At 41.2% G+C, this 20098-nt stretch overlaps 1 protein-coding gene across 3 annotated transcripts in view; it reads right to left on the reverse strand.

Annotated features, from left to right (window-relative positions):
• AGBL1 (AGBL carboxypeptidase 1) overlaps window positions 1–20098 on the reverse strand; it is a 698527-nt gene that overhangs the window by 308508 nt on the left and 369921 nt on the right. For 2 of the 3 annotated variants that reach the window (XM_053581727.1, XM_053581726.1), the window contains exons 20-21: window positions 14285–14416; window positions 7789–7965 (exon numbers count right to left, since the gene is read on the reverse strand). In XM_053581727.1, coding sequence (XP_053437702.1) covers window positions 7789–7965; window positions 14285–14416 — 309 coding nt within the window. Of the gene's footprint in view, window positions 1–7788; window positions 7966–14284; window positions 14417–20098 lie in introns of those variants that run through there. The other variant, XM_053581728.1, reaches the window with a different exon arrangement.

Consider the following 20098-nt stretch of genomic DNA (forward strand, 5'->3'; position numbering starts at 1 on the left):
TCACAGCACTCTACCCAGGGCGACAGAATGAAACTGTTTATTAAAAATAAAATAAAATAACTATCTTACATCTTTACATCTGGTCTGGGTACCTGCCTCAGACTCAAACACTAGGCTCTGCTTGTAAAATGCAGATTCTTGGGCCATACCCTAGATCAAGAAATCTCTGGACATAAGGTTCAAAAATTTGCATTATCTAATGAGCTCCCCAGGTGATTCCTATGCATAGCATCAAGAGTATATTATTGAAAGTAAGAACCTCCCCTAGAAGAATAAGGTGGTGATTTGAGAATAGTGATCCCAAATACATTCCTGAGCTGTGCTCATGATTAGAACAGGCCTTTAAATGCAATTGACTTTAGATAAACTTAAATGTTTCCTGTCTTGCCCTCTGCTCCTTATCCCTTCCTTTCTCTTCCTTTAGAAGGAGGCTCACATTCTCCCCTTTTCCTTCCTTTTTTTTTTTAAATCACACATATGAATTGACCATGATATGCATTATGCCACACAAGAAGTTTGACAGATAAAATAAGTTGGTAGATAATAAAGGAAATGTCTAAATGATACCATAGGAGTTGCTTTGACACAGCTAAGTCTATACATGTAAGTCTACGGACACCGTGTCTACAAAAGCTAAAACCTGTGGTTCTCAGCCTTGGCTGTATGTTAGAGTTCATGAAATCTCAGAGTCCTAATTTCAGATCCCAAAGGTCCTAATCAAGATCTTAATAAGATGAGTATGGATAAGAGCAAGAGTCTAAGTAAAAGAAAACTAAAAAAGAAAACCACCATTAATAATTCTTACAATCAATAATAATACAACTCAATAAACGTGTACTGTGTTTTACTATGGAAGCAGTAATAAATGTCTTACAGGCAGTAGCTTTTCAATTTTTACAGCATCTCTATGAAGTATGAACTGCAAAGAGCACGGTTGTTTCCCTTAAAGCTTGCGAGGGTCAGGAATGGTCTCAGGACCACAGTTGCATAATGCAGAGCTCTCCTTGGAACTCTGAGGAACACAGAGGAACATGGGGACCCACACTAAACAATAAGCTACGTTTCCCTGTATGAATCTATGATTGAGAGCCATTGGTATGTCTCTAGGTTTGTGTATATACGTGTGATACACACTCATATACCTGTGTGTTGCAGAGAGAAAAAGAATGTGTTTGCATAGATCCTGGTGCAGAGGCAATGGTGCAGGTTAGGACATTTGTGGTGGAGAAATGTCCTCCAACCAGGCTTTGCAAATCCAAAGACCTGTGTAAGAACAATCGTTCTTTGATGGGCCAAGGAGAGGAGTTCACTAGAAAATAAAATGAGGATAGGAAACAACATAGGAGGTTGATTGACACAAGCTTAAATCTGTTGCTTTACTGAAGACCTGCTCTCCAGCTCTGCTCGCCATTCCTCCTGCGGGTTGGGAGCTGCCACGTCACATGCGTTACATTCCTCTCAGCCCTCTTCGTTTACTCTAGAAAGGTAAAATAAAGACCAGCCAGGACAGGAGGAGGAGGAGGAGGGGAGGAATGGTGAATAGAACAGCCCACGTCACCTGACAACTGGCTAATTAATGCTAAACAGGGAGCACTTTTTCCCTAGAAAGGTGGGCATACTCACAAGTTGCCGATTTTTAGGGGTTTTACAATTCTGCTGGGTCATACTGGACTAAGTGATCTGTAAGTCCCTTGTGTAACCAGCAAAAGCAATCCCTTTTTGTCAAGCATCACTTAGCAGAAACCATGCCCATATCTAACTTGCAATTCTGTCTTCTGTTTATAAAGAAGGAAACTTTGATACAGAAAGTTTAAATGCCTCACCTGTTGCGGCAGATCTACTTAATGGCAGCCAAGGACGGAAGTTTAATTTTCTGTTTCCAAAGGCCAGGGTTCCTTTCACCAACGAAATTATATTATACTAGGAGGAAAGCATGGGATCCACCTGCCTGTCTTCCAATCATAGCTCTCAGACTTACTAGCAGTGGGACCTTGAGCAAGTAATTTAACTTCTCTGCCTGCGTGTCCTCACTTATAAAATAGAAATAATGATAATATCGCTTCTCGGCCTTTTGGCTAAGAGCAAGTATAAAAATAATGATAATAATAGTAATAATAAAAGCAGATTTTGTAGTGCTTTATTATACAATAGCAGACATAGAGTGATTTAATATACACACAGTGCTTAGCACACGGTAATATAATGGATATGTTTGTTATCATTATTGTTACCTTAACGATAACATTGCATATTACATGTGTACTACCCAAGCGATCAGTATCCATCATACAGAGCATGACTTCTAGACTCATCTGAACATCTTCCAAGATGTTCCAAGAACATCTAAGCCTTCTTATTTTCCAAATCGTGAGGTACAGAGAAAAACCATAACACATTTGGGGCTTTTATAACATATTTGGAGCTTTGCAGCATAGTAATCTGAAGACAGGAATAAAAACTCCTCCACCAAAAAAAAAAAAAAAAAAAAAAAAAAACTCCTCCACCATTCTTGAATTTATACACTCTATACCTTGCTGAGTGACCAGCCTCCTCATATATTAGGTATGATCATGTCCTCCCCAACCCCCAATTCATCTCCTTCTCAGCGCCTCAGAATACGACACAGAAATAGGGTTATTACAGATGTAATTAGTTAAGTTGAGATAAGGTCATACTGGAGTGGTGGGGACCCTTGATCCAATAGAACTGTTGTCTTTATAAAAAGGAAACCCAGAGAGACAGAGGCACAGGTGCATTAGGCCATGTGACCACAAAAAAAGGGACTGGAGTTACATGTTGACAAGCCAAAGAATACCAAGGATTTCTGGCAAAATCAGGAGCTACGGGGAAGGCACAAGTGCTTCTGACAACTTGATTTCAGAATGTTAGGTTCCAGAACTGTGAGAGAACACATTTAAGCTGCTTCAAGACATCCAGTTGGTGGTAATTTGTTATGGCAGCTATAGGAAATTCATACAGCCAGCCTACATTCTAGACAATTGCAAGCAATTGTTCCCTCAGCTGCAGTCTCTGGCTCTGTGAGGATGGGGTGAGGGGGCTTTCCTCCCCCCAAACAGCTAAGGCAATGAATGAATATGAATGAAAAAGCACTGGGAGCCTCGAATGCTGAGTTCAGGGGACTGAATTTCCCACATGAAAATTCATCCCTGTCAAACCATCTTCAACAGTTGAAGTGCTTAGTACCAATTTATATTTCCTAATTTAATCCTTTGATACTATTGTAAGTTGTTTACCCCCAGGAAATATCCTCTGAAACTCTGAGATTTGCATGCAGAAGGATGGGGTGGGGGGGGCAGTGCTTGCTGTAACAATACCTGTGAGTGATGAAGAAAGCAGAACTGGGAAGAGGAGGAAGTTAAACCCCATGCAGCTGCAGCAGGGTCCCAGCTGATCCTATAGGGAGCTACAGAGCTGGAATAGCCCTTTGGAGTTATCCCAGCTGCAGGAAGGGGGCCAGGCCTTGGTACTCCCCACACAGATCAGCCACTGGATACAGGCTACCTGAAGGGAGGAGCCATAGCTTTGGGCAAGGCAGCTTCCTACAGCTACAGGCAACTCCTAGTGATGGACACAGTTGTGAAGAACCAGGGGAAATGAGCACCCTGGTCCCAACCAGGGATCCAGAGGGTGGACTGCAACATCTACCATGTGTATAGATGGAAGTTTTCTGCCTAATCATCATGTTATTAGAACGCGGTCATGAGAGATTCCACACCTGCACTAGAATTGTCTTGCTCTGGGAAAAAATCCATTGGGTGCTCTCAAATCATGCATCTAGTGACAGGGCCGAGCGGTCCCAGCACTGCTGTCTTAGGCCTTCCCCTGGCCACCTACACATTTTCCATTTCCACCCATTGCAAATATTCCTTAAAATATTCCTCTTAGGATGGCCTCTGATCACTTTTGGACCACAGCGATTTCTTCCCCTTTTCTAGTTAACAGGGCAGAGAGAATAAACATTTGACCACCTAGAAACTGCTACTTATTCACTTGTTCACTTATCCACTAATTCGTTTGTCAACAATTACATACATATTTTTATAATGATACCTACCGTACTACACGTTTTTTACTAAACATAAAAAAAGGAAGATATTGTAAAAGGCCTCGTATGTCAGGATCAGGTGTGGGATTTTATCTAGATATGATGAAGATATTTGGAAAGGAGATGAGCACTGAAATGCCTTGAACATATTTACTGTGAGATCTGTAACACTGCAACACTTTCAGTGTTACTGAAAGATAACACTGGACAACATGTGGGTAGGAAATGGGGTGGAGGTTGGAGAGAACAGATTGCACAGAGGGCCTGCAATCCAGGGAGGAAGCTCTAGGTAGAGACAGTGTTTTTCAACCTTTTTTATCTCATAACACACTTGAACCCATACTTAAACTTTGCAGCACGCTTAAATTCTGTTCACCCAAAAACAGAGGGAAAAAAAATACTTAACGGTGCTTTGAACTTCTTATGAAAATAATTTAATTAATGATCTTTAAAAGTTTTCACAGCACACTGGATGAAAATCACTGGTCTAGGGACTTGAAGCACCAGCTGAGTCACCCTTCAAACCTCAGCTGACTCACCATCTTCTGCCCTTCTCTACGAATTGCTTTGCTATCCCACAAGTCAGCAGGACTTGCCAAAGAGCAGACTGCTGAGATGGAAGTACTCATGTCATACTTCCAAGCCACCAGCAGTCCCTGGGGCCCAGCCACATGCCTTTGTATGTGTAAACACACCGTGTATGTGAACTTAGGTCACAAACGCTCAACATACAGCTGTCCCCATAGACTAGATGCCTCTAAAAAATGAGCCCCCAAAAGCTGCATCTTTCCATTTTGGCTTTTCCCTCAACAGCCTCAATAGCTTTGGGCCAGTCCCTAATAGCTAAAGTAAATCTCTCGGTGGGTGGGATTTCCATATTAAATACAAATCCTACCAGCAGAGAACATATCACAAAGAAACAAAAGCAACAGAATGTTTTTTTAAAAATTAGCCTACTATAGCCTGGAAAACAGAAGAGAAAATATCATATTAATAACAATTATTCGAAGGTAATAGCTTATGTTCTTTAAAGCAGTTCCAACATAAATGTCACTGTAAGAAATAATATTTCATTTCAATACTAACAAATCAGGTACTTAGTGTGCTAGGGGAAAACTGATTGGAACTACTTTAAAGTTGCATTAACCGGAGAAACTGCAAAAATATTTATATTCTTATGAAGGAAGGAAGGAATGCCCCTCATGGGTATATTTAAGGTTCCTCCATCTTTTGGATAAATGGTAATACTAAACAAAAAAATGGAAAGATGACCTTAGAATAATAACCTCAAGATTCAATTGGGACTCCGCTTCCCAATGTACAAGAATCTTTTGCAATATGTTCAGGATGGAAATTTCTATACTGCTTTATAGCCCATGAACTTCATTATGGCCCTCAAACAAAAATCACCAAAACACCCAACTCTGGACTGGCTTCCTTCCTGTGGAGGGGTGGGGGGATGGGGGCATCCCATATGTACAATGACTCACCGCCCCCTTGCTCACTGTCTGCAATTCTGCTCAGTTACTGAACAATGTTTCTAAGGATAGGGAAACCAAAGAAAGGAGGAAACCAAACCATTCAGAAAGGTGTTTCATATTGGGAACGGGATTGTTAAACCAAGGTCAGGTCTGGCACAGTTAGTGTGTCTCTAGCCAGCTCTCCCTCCAGTCTGCTTACTAAGACTCCATGCAAAAAACCAAGTGGAAAATTTCACAGGATAAATGCTGTGCCAGTACTTACAAGCTGTCCCATAGGGTGAGCCCCTCTTTTTTTTTGTTATTTCCAACAGTCTCTGTGGACATTGCTTAGAAGGTAGAGAGTTGGTGAGGACCTGAACTTCGGAGTCATTTAGTTTTCAAACCATTCCAAAGGACCCTGAGTTTCTCCAGTTGATTCATAGTGAATGGCCTTGATACTTGTGTGACTAGAAGCTGTGAGTCTGAAAAGATGCTTGAAGAAACAAAGTCAATGAAAGTCACCAATCCAATAAATCTGGGAAGGGCTGCATGGAGTTATCTTTTAAGCAAATGACTGGCCCCGTTCCATCAAGAAGCTTGTAGCTAGAGAGACACAGACCTATCTATGCCCATAAAGCCTTAGAGTCATAATATTCCAGGGTTATTTTCCCAAAGTATAGCTTTTGAATGACAAGAGAGTGAACAGATTGCTGATGATACACCCTCCAAGTACATTTTCTTTCAAGATTTCATGTGGCAGAAAAAAAGAGGAATCATCAGTTAATACCTGCACTCGATGTGTGAAACACACACATTCACAGGGGTAAGTGGCTTTCAACACTGATGGGCAGTGGAAGAGTGAGGTCTTTGGTGCCCAACCCCACATCCATACCATGATCTCAACTCTTCTTATTCTGCATCTCTGATAATGTGGGTACATAGGATTAATTTAGTCTAATAAGTTATTAATTCAGTAACAATGTAATTCTTCAAAGCAACTGTTTCCAGGCGTCCTGTCCAACTTTTTAAACAGGGGGCAAATTCACTGTCCCTCAGACCATTGGAGGGCCAGACTATAGTTTAAAAAAAAAAACTATGAACAAATTCCTACGCACACTGCACAAATCTTATTTTGAAGTAAAAAAACGAAACGGGAACAAATACAATCACAACGCCTCATGTGGCCCGTGGCCCACAGTTTGAGGACCCCTAGGTTAGACTAACTAAAGTGACTATTTGAGAGAAATAAGTCAAAAATGAGTATTCCGGTGGTCCTGAGTTTAAAAAAAAAAAAACCTCTTCGACCAGGTGGGAAGTTCAATAATGTTCATCGTCTGTCACTCCCTGAACTCCCTTTGATAACTAACAGATTCCTACAAGCTCAGGACTGCAGAGGTGCCAAGTGCTCCCCGGCTGTTCCAGGAAAGTATTAAAGCCAACACAATGAGCTTAACACTGGTGAGGTCCAGGTATTCTTGGGGTTTCATGGAAGTCACCAAGGAGTAGCCCGTCAGCTTGCCTAAGAAATTTACAAGAGTCTATTGCCCTGGCACTGTCAAAGTGTCCCTTATTTATGCTCCTCTGTGGGGGAGTGGGAAGAGCAGCCTGAACAGCCTGCTGTAGCAGCTACCCAGCTGCTCATGCAGTTAATATAGCTGTAGAGAGAATGTGATTTATACAGGAGCACTTTCCCCCGACACCAGCCTACGAGTCCAAGACCCTCTCATTCTGGGAGACCCACATCATGCACACAACTCTTTTTTGTGCTCTGGAGACAACAGAATTGCACAGAGAGCTGCATAGATTGGCACCAAAGACAGAGAAACACAATAGATGTGTGTATTGACAATATCTGCAGGCCACCTATGCCATTTATGATGCATGGGGGACTAGCCCACTGGTTGCAAAAGGCAACAACAGATTATTGTGTACAGAACAGAGCCCCCAGGGAGCAGAGATTCTGTACAAGTTGGAGTTACACATCAAAGGGAGGCTCCCCGCTGCTTGCTGGTGAGGGCAGCTGATTAAGGAACCAAAGTGGAAGGCATGCATGCATTGCTTCCAGGATCAACACAGATGCTGCTGCAGGTGAAGGCAAGGACGGAACCCATTCTTCTTCAAGTCAAGGTACCAAAGTCAGACTTTACTTGGAGCCTTCTCGCCCTTTCAGGTGAGAGAGCAGGAATGAGGGTCTAAAACTGCTTCCCATCCCTGAGTGTAGATGCTGAACGGAACAGATGGGTGTCTCACAGCTTCACGTACCTGGTAGGGGCCCCGGTTGCAGCCACAGTAGCTGCTTTCCATGGTGTAGCTTCTGGACACCCCCATCTCTCTCCACACCACCACGCGGGCCGTGGAGGCTCGGGATCTCTCCACCAGGAAACTGCAGCTGCTCATCGTGAACGCTGGCGCTAGCTTATCAAGGATTTTGGGAAGAGTCTATAATAAAAAGAAACCAAACAATGATGAGTTGCCAGTGATTGGAAAATATTCAAATACAAATATTCAAAAACAAATGGCTTTTCAATATTTATTAAGCATCTCTATATGTCAAATACTTAATACATGCTACTGGGAATCATTTAATCACTCTACAAAATGGATGCCAATTTTTTATACGACTTTCGGATGAGGAAACAGAGGCTTAGAAAAGTTAGAAATAAATAGCTTAGTCCCCACAACTATAAAGTGGCCAGAATGGGAACCGAATGCCAGCCTGGCCAACATCGAAGACCAGGATCTCTCAAGCCCATTTGTCCGCATTGCTGTGGACCCGTGCTGCGCACACACACTGCGTCCCATACACTGAGGAGCTAAGCCTATGAAAAGCCACAGATTTCACAGGGCCTGAAATTCAAAGAGTGACTCCATTCAGTATCACCGTTTCTTAGCAGAAGAAACAGAAGGTCACAGGGGCCAGTGATGATTCTTGAGCAGGAGCTCATATAAAGTTCACTTGTTTCCTAGTATGTAATTGCCAAAATGAATGTGCTAGTCTCATCCTTTCAACCATAAATCTGAAGCTGAATGAAATATAATACCCTAAATCCATCCTCTCTAAGTTCAAATACCCCACCTTTTCCTGGGGTACAAATATTTTATTTATAACCACTTAGTATCCATTTAGAAGACATCTGTAGACTCTTGTCCCTCTGATTGACAGAGAGGAGGCTTCTGGCTGCTGGGCCTTCTCCCCAGAGGATGAGGACTCAGAGCCAATAGTCCTTAGGTCAACAGAACTACTGCACTTAGTCCAGAACAAGAAGGATTTTCTCATTTCAGTGTTGACAGAATTTGCACAAACTGACACATAAAATACAATTATGTACCTTAGATGACAAACAGTGAAGCTTTAGGCTTTTAGACAAATTATAGGAAGAAGGTAGGAAAGCGTAACAAATTGATGAGAATGTGAAAGAAAAAAATATTTTTAAACAAATCTATTAATCTCCTTGGTACGTACTTTCTTCATGTTTAACGTAACTGTTAATTATGTCATATAATTATTAATTATATTGTAATGAATAATAGGATGTTAATTATACAAGTATAGATTAACATAATCATTCATATAATTTACTATGATCTCTAAGTTTCCACATAGCCTCGAGACCCACAGATCATTTGAAAAAGGAAAATGAAATGCTAATACTGCTCTCACGTGGGTTTCTGCAGTTGCCTCACTGAAATCCTAAATTGATTTCATCACATCCACTCTTTGCCCTCCCTCCCTGTAACTCCTCACCCCATTTGTTTTCCTTCAGAACGTTCATCGCCATTGCAATAATTGTGTCTATATTAGTTGTTTATTTTGGATCTCCTTGGAGGCCTAGAAGTTCCATGAGGGCAGACTTGTGTCTTGCTCATTGGAAAATCTCTGCACATTGAGAAGGGTGTCCTTCCTAGAGGGCACTACATCATTATCTGCCAAAATAAAGAGAATCTGCTAGTCCAAACCCTGAGGGGATTGCTTAAATAGACATGCCTGCCCTATTTATATGTACTGCAGCTCAAGTGATGGAGAATACTTGACGCTAGTTTTAATACGTCCATGTTTTATTCTGTTGCAAAAGGTTTACTCTCACATTTCAATGATCTCTCTCTTTTTCTTTTACTTAAGTGAATGTTTTTTTCTTTTGTAATTTGTGTCTTAATATATAACTAAGACTGTCTTAGAGCAATGTTAGGTTCAATGGCAAAATTGAGTGGAAGGTACAGAAGTCTTCCATGTACACCCCACGTTCTATACGTGGAGCATAGGGGAGTAAGGAATGGCCTCTCCCATTGTCAGTGTCCCCCGTCAGTGGTACCTTGGCTGTAACTGATAAACCTGCACTGGCATCCCATCATTATCCTAAGTCCATTGTGTACTTTAGGGTTTGCTCTTGGTGGTACACACCCTACGGGTTTGGACAAACATGTAAGTGACATGCATCCGACATCACAGGATCACACAGAATGATTTCACTACCCTAAAGGCTCCCGGTGCTCTCCCCAGGCATACACCTTTTTTCTCTTTCCTTCCCTTCAAACTCCTGGTAACCACTGATCTGTTAATATTTACAGCCTCCATCGTTTTTCTTTTTCTAGAGTGTCATATATTTGGACTCATACAGGATGTAGCCTTTTCAGATGGGCTTCCTGTACATAGTAATATCAATTTAAGGTTCACCTATGTGTTTTTCTGGCTTGTTATGTCTTTTTAGAGCTGAATAATATTTTATTGTCTAGATATGCCACAGTTTGTTTATTCATTCACCCATATCACATCAAGGATGTTTTCATTGTCCTTACTGTCTTTCAATTTTTGGCAATTACAAATAAAGCGGCTATAAACATCTGTGTGCAGGGCTTTCTGTGTGTGGAAATAAGTTTTCGATTCTTTTGGGTAAATATTAGAGAGCGAGAGAGTACTGGCTTCCATGGTTAAGTACATGTTTAGTTTTGTAAGAAATCACCAAACTGTTTTCCAAAGTTCCTATATTGTTTTGCACTCCCACCAACAAATCAGAGCTACAGTTGCTCCACATCCTTGCCTGAATTTGAGGCTGTTGGTGTTCTGGATTTTGCCTATTCTAATGGGTATGTAATTACAGCACATTGTTGTTTAAATCTGTATTTCTCTGATTACATATGATGTGGAACATCTTTTCATGCACGAATTTCATAATTTGGATCATGGTGAGGTACGTGTTAAGCTCTTTGGCTCATTTTTTAAATTAGATTGTACGTTTTCTTATTATTGAGTTTTTGTATTTTTTTAAAAACTCTGAGTTCTTATATAAACTCTGTTGTTAGAGGTAACAGGCCTTTAATACATGTCATTTGCAAATATTTTCCTTCAGTCTGTGGCTCATCTTCTTATTCTCCTAACAGTGTCATTTTGCAGAACAGAAAATTTTGAATTTCAATAAAGCTTGTCAGTTTTTTTTTTTTTTTATTTCATAGATCATGCTTTAGGTGTCATTCAAAAAGCCATTGACAAGCTCAAGGTCATCTAGATTTTCTTCTATATTATCTTCTAGTTTTATAGTCTATCATCCATTTGGAGTTAATTTTTGTGAAGGGTGTAAGGTCTGTGCCTAATTTCTACCTTTTTTGCATATGGATATCCAGCACTATTTCCTGAGAATACTATCTTTGTTCCATTGTATTGCCTTGCTCCTTTGTCTAAGATCAGTTGGCAACATTATGTGGGTCTCTTTCTGGGCTCTCGATTCTGCTCCTGAGCTGGCAGTAAGAGTGGAAATTTTCTTAAGGAGAAAGCTTCCTTAAGAAGATACAGCACCAGATTGCTCTCAATCTATAGCTAAGAAAAAAGAACCTAATTCCTGTTATCAACCTGCTATCAGAGAAACAAACGAACAAACTGGCTCAGTGCCCATAGCTCGGTGGTTAAGGTGCCGGCCACATACACCAGGGCTGGCGGGTTCGAACCCAGCCCCGGCCTGCTAAACAACGATAACTACAATAACAACAAAAAAAATAACCAGGTATTATGGCCGGTGCCTGTAGACCCAGCTACTTGGGAGGCTGAGCCAAGAGAATCGCTTAAGCCCAAGAGTTTGAGTTTGCTGTGAGCTGCGACTCCACAGCACTCTACCGAGGGTGACATTGTAAGACTCTGTCTCAAAAACAAACAAACAAACAAACAAAAGAACAAACTCAGCAGTTCCCCAGCTGTATTAAACTAACTGGGCTACAATCATAAATTGTCCCCTACCAGTTGTCAGCTTCTCTGAGCCAGCACCTCTTATTCCCTATGTCTGGTGCTATGCCCTCCTTTTCTTTAGAGAAGGAGTAAAATAAACTTTGTGTTTCCTTCTATCCTAAACGTTGTCTGAGAAATCTGTCTCACCCACACACTGACTTCACACCCTAACAGGTCTCCCCTGCACAGATATATATTTTCCCGTAATCCAAGAATGTATAGCAGGTTTATCTTAGCCCTTCTAATTTAGTCTCTCTCATTTCTAAGATGTCCCCTGTAAATTTATGGCTAGAGGTGGGCACCCTCATTGCATTAGTAAAACTACATTTCTTGATGACCAAATGGGGAAGTCAGGAGTAGCCCCAGTTAGAAGGCCATGGACCCCCTGCCATTCTCATGAAGCTCTTTGGCCCATGAAGCTCTAGCAATTTTGAAAAGTAAATGCTTCTCAATTTGTTGCCTGCATTTGGTCAATGTCCAGAGTCCTGAAGTAGGTACTTTTGACAATTTTGTACTGTCCTATACTTGTGTTTTACTGAGAGGCTTCACTGCTTTCTTTATATCAACATAACCAGAAATTGAACAAATGTTGCAGAGTAGATGTGAAATGTAACAGGGTACACAGTTGTCTCCTTAATACTAATGCTGCAAGACAAAAAAAAAAAAAAGCCTCTTATAACTTTAATATAGTTGGAATTGATCCATTTTAGATGGGAATGTAGGAATCAGCCTCTCAGGCTGTTGACTTCTGGCAGATACCATGACTAATTATATAGGAACCCCAGAAGCAAGGCTGTCTGGGTTGAAAGTGAGGAAGGGGATCAAAACCTCACCCACTTTGTTATGTCCAAATGTCTCATGGTAGCTCATGAGTTACCTCTAAGGAACTCTAGGACATCAACAAACTTGATTTAATAAACTACATATAAATTTTAACTTCCTTGTTTCACAAGGGAAGAAACTGAGGTTCAGACACCTGGCCCACCCAAAATGAATGGACCAGATAGATGAATAACTGTCCAGATAGAGTCATCTTCTCAATAGCATGACTCTTAAATACTACTGGGCTAATTCTCATCAGTAGAAACCGCGGCATGCCTACCTCTGTGAAGTGTGCCTCAACTTACCTAACATGACACTGGGCCTCAAAATATTTGTTAAATATAATAATTAAAAAATATGAGTCACACACTGAAACTGAGAAACAGAGGATAAAAACCCATTCTATAATTCCATATGCTGCTCAGCCTCAGCTGCACTTCATGTCAGCTTCATATGAGAGATTTTCCATGAATATTGTTACCTTCTCTCAGAAAAAAAATGGTTAAAAAGAAAAAAACTTACTGACTCTATATTTAAGATTCGATAATGTCATGTAAGATTTTTAAAATTCAAGATGTATCATACATAAGAGGTAATCTTATGCATAATTACCACGAGCTGCTGAGATGAATATTTTGTTTTAGTAACTAGTTTCCTAAGTAAGATTAAGCAGTTAAGCTCCATGTGGCTTATTTCCATTACTCTGGTTGAGCCTTAGAACAAATAGGTTATTGAGGATAAGCTGCTTATTCTGCTGTAAAGGCCTTGAAGGGCACTCACCTATCAGTAGTCGTCTGTTTCTGATGGACGTAAGTAGAGTGGAGAACATCTCAGAGAACAAGGAAGCAATTCCAGGTAAAAGGGGAGTATAGAGATTTTTACCTCGTTTAATGCTACCCTTGACCCTGGGGAAGATGCTCTCTCTTACACAGAAAACTGACAGGCACCGAGTAGCAGATGTAGGAGATGTGGGTACCGTCATAATTTTTCTCCTTTTCCTATGTACATTTGAAACAGATGCCAGTTTTTATTTTGTGTTTGGGCAACATTGCCTCTTCTACTTTTTTGTGGTTCTCTGTAAGCGACAGCTGGTTTTCTTTATCCTGACAGGAAGACGTCCTCCATTCTTTCTTCTTCCTTAATTTCCTACACAGTTTCTGCAGAGGAAGACTAGAGCTCTGACTGCTGGAACTCAGGTAAAATAGAATAAGGTTCCATGGATTAATGCTCTGCTTTTTATAAAACGCTCGGGCAGAGGGCTGTGGATGTTTCACTGGCTTGGATTTGTTCATCCCTTCACATTTATTTAGGCCATTTGTACTTCATATCATTTTGTTCCTCCTACAAACTGGGTGACAGAGGCAGTGTTTTTATTCTTCTTGCTTTACAAGATGCTAAGTGGGAGCTCAGAGAGGTAATGTCCATGACCTACAGTCACACAGCTCTGAACCATAAAGCGAGGCATTAACGAGATGTTTTCTGTCTTTTGTTTTCATGCCCTTTATACTATATCACATCATATAGGAAAAAAAGCAAAGCATGAGGTAGTAAGACTTCATTCAACAAAAATGTGGCGAGGGTACACACGCCACCAGCCTGCTTGTATTAAAACCCTACAGTTAAAATAACCCAAATATGTATTTACTTCCCCACTGGTGGGGCAGAGATCTCAGAGGTAGGAATCTGAGCCCAGCATGTCTGTGTCACTCTTCCCCAGGGACTTACCCTGTAGCTGACATCCTCCAAGAGAGTAGATGTGCCCACAGCGCACTCTGCTTCCCACAAGGTCTCCTTAATGCTACAGCCATAAAGGAACACATTTTTCTTTTGGGAGTGGCCATGGAAATCACAGAAGACCTACAAGAGCCAAACAAAGGAGAAAATAAATCCAGGTCCCATGCATCCATTTCTGAAACATTTAAAGTGTCGGCTTTGTTAGATAGAGAAACCGTTCAGTTAGCAGAACTCACTATGTAAGGATCACTGGGGACGCTGGCATGACCACAGAAACATGACCACAGATTCTCCCCATTCTTTTATGCACGCCCCATTCCAGTGAACTGTGTTCTATCTTTATCAATAGGTAGAGTATATGTATTCCCTCCTTGAATCTGGACTGAAGTTATGTGACATATTTTGGCCAATAATAATGAGCAGGTATGATGCAAGCTGAAGATTATAAAGGGGTTGGTGTGCTGTCTGGCTGTTCCGGGGAACCCTACAGCAGCTGCTGTGTGACAAGCACGGGCTAAGCTGCTGGATGATGAGACCCTGTAAAGTCACTCCTGGTGGCCTAGCGGGTATCAAAGTGAATGCTTCCCTCTTAAACCTCCAGCCCTGACCGACCTGGGCAGATGAGAAGAATCGCCCAAATGCCCTGCATGATTCTCATTTAGAATCATCAGAAATAATGCACAGTTTTTAAAGCCTCTAGGTTTTTCTGTGGTTTATTATAGAACAAAAGCTGAGTGCTATAATAATCTGTTCCTTTAGTCTAAATACTTGCTTCCTGCCCTTCCAAATTCAAAAATATACTGACCTCTTCCCCAAAGGAGAATCCCCCAAATAACCTATTCCATCTCAGCACTAGACTCTCAGCCCGAGATTCCCTTACAGTTCCCATATTCCCATATGAGCTTTTTCCTGATCACCACAGAGGCAAGTCACCTGCCCTCTACTCACCCACATGCAATGGTTGGATGAAACAACCATATCCCCAATAACCTTAGGTTGGGAAGGGGATGGATGGGACAGACACAGCATCGCTTGTCTTCTGAAATGCTCATGGGTGAACACTGTAGCTGTCTACATCTTTTGGATATGGCCAGTTGGTAGATGAACCCCTGGCTCTCCTCCCTGTTCGCACTGCTCCTGGACTCTTTCTTCACTGATCCTTTCTCTGCCCCTGGGGAGGTGCTTATTTTCCTTCATCCTTCTTGGCCACACATGAAAAGGGCATTGGAGAATAGGGCTCCTGTCAAACATCTACCTTCTCTGATTCCTAAAGTAAAAGTTTTGGGGGTGCCCCACAGATCATTTTGGTCTCAAAAAGTCATAGTGTCTTTGAATCAAAATATAGAAAAAGCTCTGGAAATGAAACATATGAAGGTAAAATAAAATAATTTTCTTTTTTTCCCTTGATTTTAACTTCTCTAAAACATAACACTTGATAGTCTAAAGAAAAATTGCAGCAATGTAATGCACATTTATAGCATATGCAGAAGTAAATATATCATAATAATGGCAGAAAATATGGAAGAAATCAATTAGTAATATGCTGTTATAAGGTCCTTATAGTATAAAATAAATCAGTTTATTATCGCAAGGGAGACTTTGGTTCATCAAAGATGGATATTGTAAATAATAGGGCAAACACTAAAAAAAAATTAGGAGGCATAAATAATAATTCAATTGTAGAGATAAATTGGAATCATAAAAATGCTCAATACAAGAGACATCAGAAAAGATAGAAAACTCTAAGAACAGATGAAACAAATAGAAAACAGCTAGCAAGATGGTAGATTTCAATCCAAACATATCAATAGTTATCATTCAATGTAAACAGTCAATCAAACACAATTAGAAGCTGAAGCATATCAAATTGAATAGATAGATAAGCAAGATCAGATATATTCTGTCTACAAGAAATGCATTTTCAATAAAGAGATAAATTAAAAATATAAGGATATAAATACATGTACTCTGTAAAAACTAAACAAAAGAAAGATTGATGCTTATATAAATTATCAGATGAAGCAGACATCAGAGCAAAAACTGTTATCTAGGATAAAGAGGTATGTGCTGGTGGATGTGTCCCTCTTGTCTGTGGTGGTTAAGTATTACCACTTGGCCTCTGCTGCTCTGGAATTTCGTAATCTCCATAAATGTCAAAGACCCCTCCCCCCCTTACCTTGGTGGTAGCATCCCCTATAGACCTGGCTTTCAAAAGTGAGCAGCTACACAGTTTCCAAGGATGAAGACACTCCCCTCACTAATGTATGTCTAGTTGCTTAGTGCAGGGAGTGTTTCTCACAGGTGAGAGAGGGGTGTGCAAGACTTACACAGTAAAACCAGTGTCTATTTCCCTAAGATTGGCATATTCTCCCCCACATCAGTCTAGGGCAGCTCTGGCATCTAGACTTCACTAAATATGGGCTACAGTTGAGGTTCAGTCAAGCTAGCAGTGAAGGTGTTAGACCAAGCCAGCAGAGTAAACCCAGGATCTCTGGATCATCCACTCACTTAGGTGAAGTCAGCCCAACCCAGCATTAGGTTCTCCCTTTACCAGTGTAGCACCCTGAGAATCCACTCCCACAGGTTTCCCAGGTTTCTGGCAACATATATTATCAACATCTTGTAATTCTTTCTGTGTGCAGCTATTTCTTCCTGGCTTATACTGTGCAGTTATCATCCAGGATTATACTGATATTTAATTTGAGGTAGGAGATCTGGAGGCAATATAAGTCTTCAAGCAGATGAGCATCCTCTTTCAAGGCACCTGCTCCAAGAGAGGCTATCACAGGATTTTCCAGCTGCCCAAAACTAGTCTCCTCAGTTCCTATTCCAACCAACTTGCGAGGCTCGAATGACATTCTGTTCTACTCTAGACATTGGAACAGTGGATCCCCAATATTAATAAGCCTCAGAGCAACCTGGAGAGTTTGTTAAAGCAGATGCTGAGCCACACCCCAGCAATGCTGTGATTCAAGTAAGTCTGGGTGAGGCCCCCAAATTTGCATTTCTAAGATATCCCCAGGTGATGCTGGTTGTGCGGGCCACTTAAAAAAAAAAACTCTCCTCTATAGGAACCAATAAAATAATTGTTTGAGGTCTAATCCTTTGCTGACATGAATTTCTCCCCGCCTTTACCGCTTACACCTCCGTTTCTCTCTGTGAATAGACAGCCACTGTTCTTATGAAAAGTGTGCAAACAAATTAAGACGGTGTCTTAGCAACAGATTTCCCGAGAAAGCCAAAGGAATGCCTACCTGGTGATAGGCGCTCCTTAAATGCTGAATTCAACTAGAGAAAAGAACGCCGTTTTTCTTTTTTCTTCTGATTCTTACAAACTCTGAAAGCTGAGGTAAATGACCAATTACAGACCTATTCACCTGCAGGAAGGGCATGGCTAAGCCCTGGGAGTTCTCGGGGCCTCTCACGATTCAGAATGAAGAAAATAGAAACATCATTGGGCTTGTTGCTCAGATGATGTCCCTAAAAATAAATTCCTCTTAATTACAAGAAACATGTATTCCTCCAAATTGCAGGGGGCAATTACAAGACAATTGTCAGGTTGTTTCAGTTGAGGAAGCTTTTTCTTTCTACTGAAAATCTTCATACTACATTCAGTAAAATTCTGTACCAGGTAAGTAGGAAGGATGGCCAATTAGGACACTCCAATATCCACAGGTATATCTTGCTTCTTAATCATTTGATTCAACAAATATTAACTAGGTGCCTCCTGTATGGCAGGAGGAACTAAAATTTTAATATAACATAGTACTGCTCTCCATAACAACAATAATAGCTACAATAGTTAATTTATTGGAGACTCTGGGTACTATGCTGGAAACTTAATACAAATCATCTCGCAATGAAGTAGGTACTGTTATTATGCCTGTTTTTCCGCTGAGAACTCTGAATTTCAGCTAAAGTAAGTAACTTGCCCAAGTTTGCACTGTTATTAAGAAGATTTTTAAAACCCCAATTTGCCCTAACCCAGAGGCAATGTTTTAAAGCACTTCATTATTGTGCCTTTAAGAACCCAACGGGCTATTGTAACACAGCAAGAGCTGAGGTAGGGATAAGTACAGGATTCTCAGGAAACCCAGATTAGGGCCCGCTGCACACCTCTAGGGGGCAGCATTTACATTGCTCTCCAAATGAATAGCAGGCCTAAAGGTGTGCAATGTGGTGTTTCTGGGATTACCAAGGCAGGTTATATACGAGATGAATCTTACTGAGTAAAAGGCATACAAGCAAATGGAAAATGGGGAAGAAGGGCTGTGGGTTTGAGGAATTGCAATAATTTAGAATAAGAGCACAAGAGTGTTTAGTAAAAGGCAAATACATCAGGTATGTCTAGCAGTGGACAACAGTGGGTGATTAATGAGCTTATATGCCTGTCTGGGGCGTAAGAAGATGTTTTCTTGAAGATGCATGAAGGAGCTAAAGTGTTTGAGCAAGAGGCAACCTGCTGGATCATCAGAACAGAAAGATCCAGGTTGGAAGGACTGAAACCAGGCAAGAGAGATGACAAGAACCTAGCTTAGGGCAGCAGATACAAGTGTGTTGAGAAAGGAAGTTTTTTGAGAGTAAGCAAGTAGTATCTACGGAATTTGGGAGACTAACTGGAGGTAGAGGCTCAGGGAAGAAGAGGTTAAGAATTCTACCTGGATCTCTGGATTAAGCAAATAAGCAGTGACTGCTTTTCTCCAAGACAAAGAGCATGGGAAGAGACGCAGATGTGAAGGTTTTATGCAGTTTCATTTAACTGTATTTGAGCTGGAGTGCTTACTTTTGAACTTCTGACCCTTGGCTAAACTGATCGCCCTGTCTGGCCTCAGTTTCTTCATCAGTGAAGTATATGGTGTGGATGGATTAAACATCTCCCTAGGAACTTTTCCAATCCATTCTTGTCTAGGCTAAACTGCAAGGTTAATTTAATTCATGCAAACGTGAGTTTCATCTTTTCTTGCTCAGCAAAGAGGCTGATCACAACCACATTGCTATGCAGCTCATATGCCTCCCCTTCAGTCCTCTCCCTCCCTCGGTCCTATTCTGGTTCCTCTGTAAGTGAATTGGACCCCTGGTTTGAGAGGTTACCCACTCTCATCTCAAACCACGCCTACCTCAGCTGTTCCTCCCCTCCCATGGCTCACTTATCCTGATTGTGTTTACGTCAATTTGCCAGCTTTAAGCTGCTGTGTTTTCCATTCATGACATCTGGGTCTCATTCCTGCTTCCCAGCAGCAAACCTCTGCATTATTTATCCCATTGCCACAGGAAGATGAAGGCAAGGCTGGAACCAGGAGGAGACATATTCTGCAGAACGTGACAGAAACCCAAAACAGCAATGCTTCCAATTAAACCATCCAAAGCTCACCAAAGCCCTAGAGATTCCAGCTTGTGCACAATATCGTGCAGGCGGCATTCAGCCCCAGTTCCTGAGTGGAGTTAACGTCTCTATAAAGGAAATGATATTGGTGACATGTTCCATTGCCTTCCAGGAGCCTGGTTTTGCAAGACCCCGTTTTCCAGACCTTTTTATTGGCAGCCATACTCTTTCTATAACCATTTCATCTGAGTTATCCGCAGTATCCTGCCCTGGCTGAGGTTAACCACAGGGGGCATTTATTCCTATAAGTACCTGAAAGGCGATTTCCCGCTTTATTCCCTTCCCCAAAGTGAGAGACTTTCACCAACATTGGGCCATCATGGGCCAAAGTTCCAGCATGGCCTCAGAAAAGCAGCATTTCCTTACAGGAAGTTTTCGCTGCCTCCACTAGCTAATTTGAGGAGACAATCGTCACATTAAAC

This window comes from Nycticebus coucang, chromosome 2 (assembly GCF_027406575.1).
Source record: "Nycticebus coucang isolate mNycCou1 chromosome 2, mNycCou1.pri, whole genome shotgun sequence".
NCBI lineage: Eukaryota > Metazoa > Chordata > Mammalia > Primates > Lorisidae > Nycticebus > Nycticebus coucang.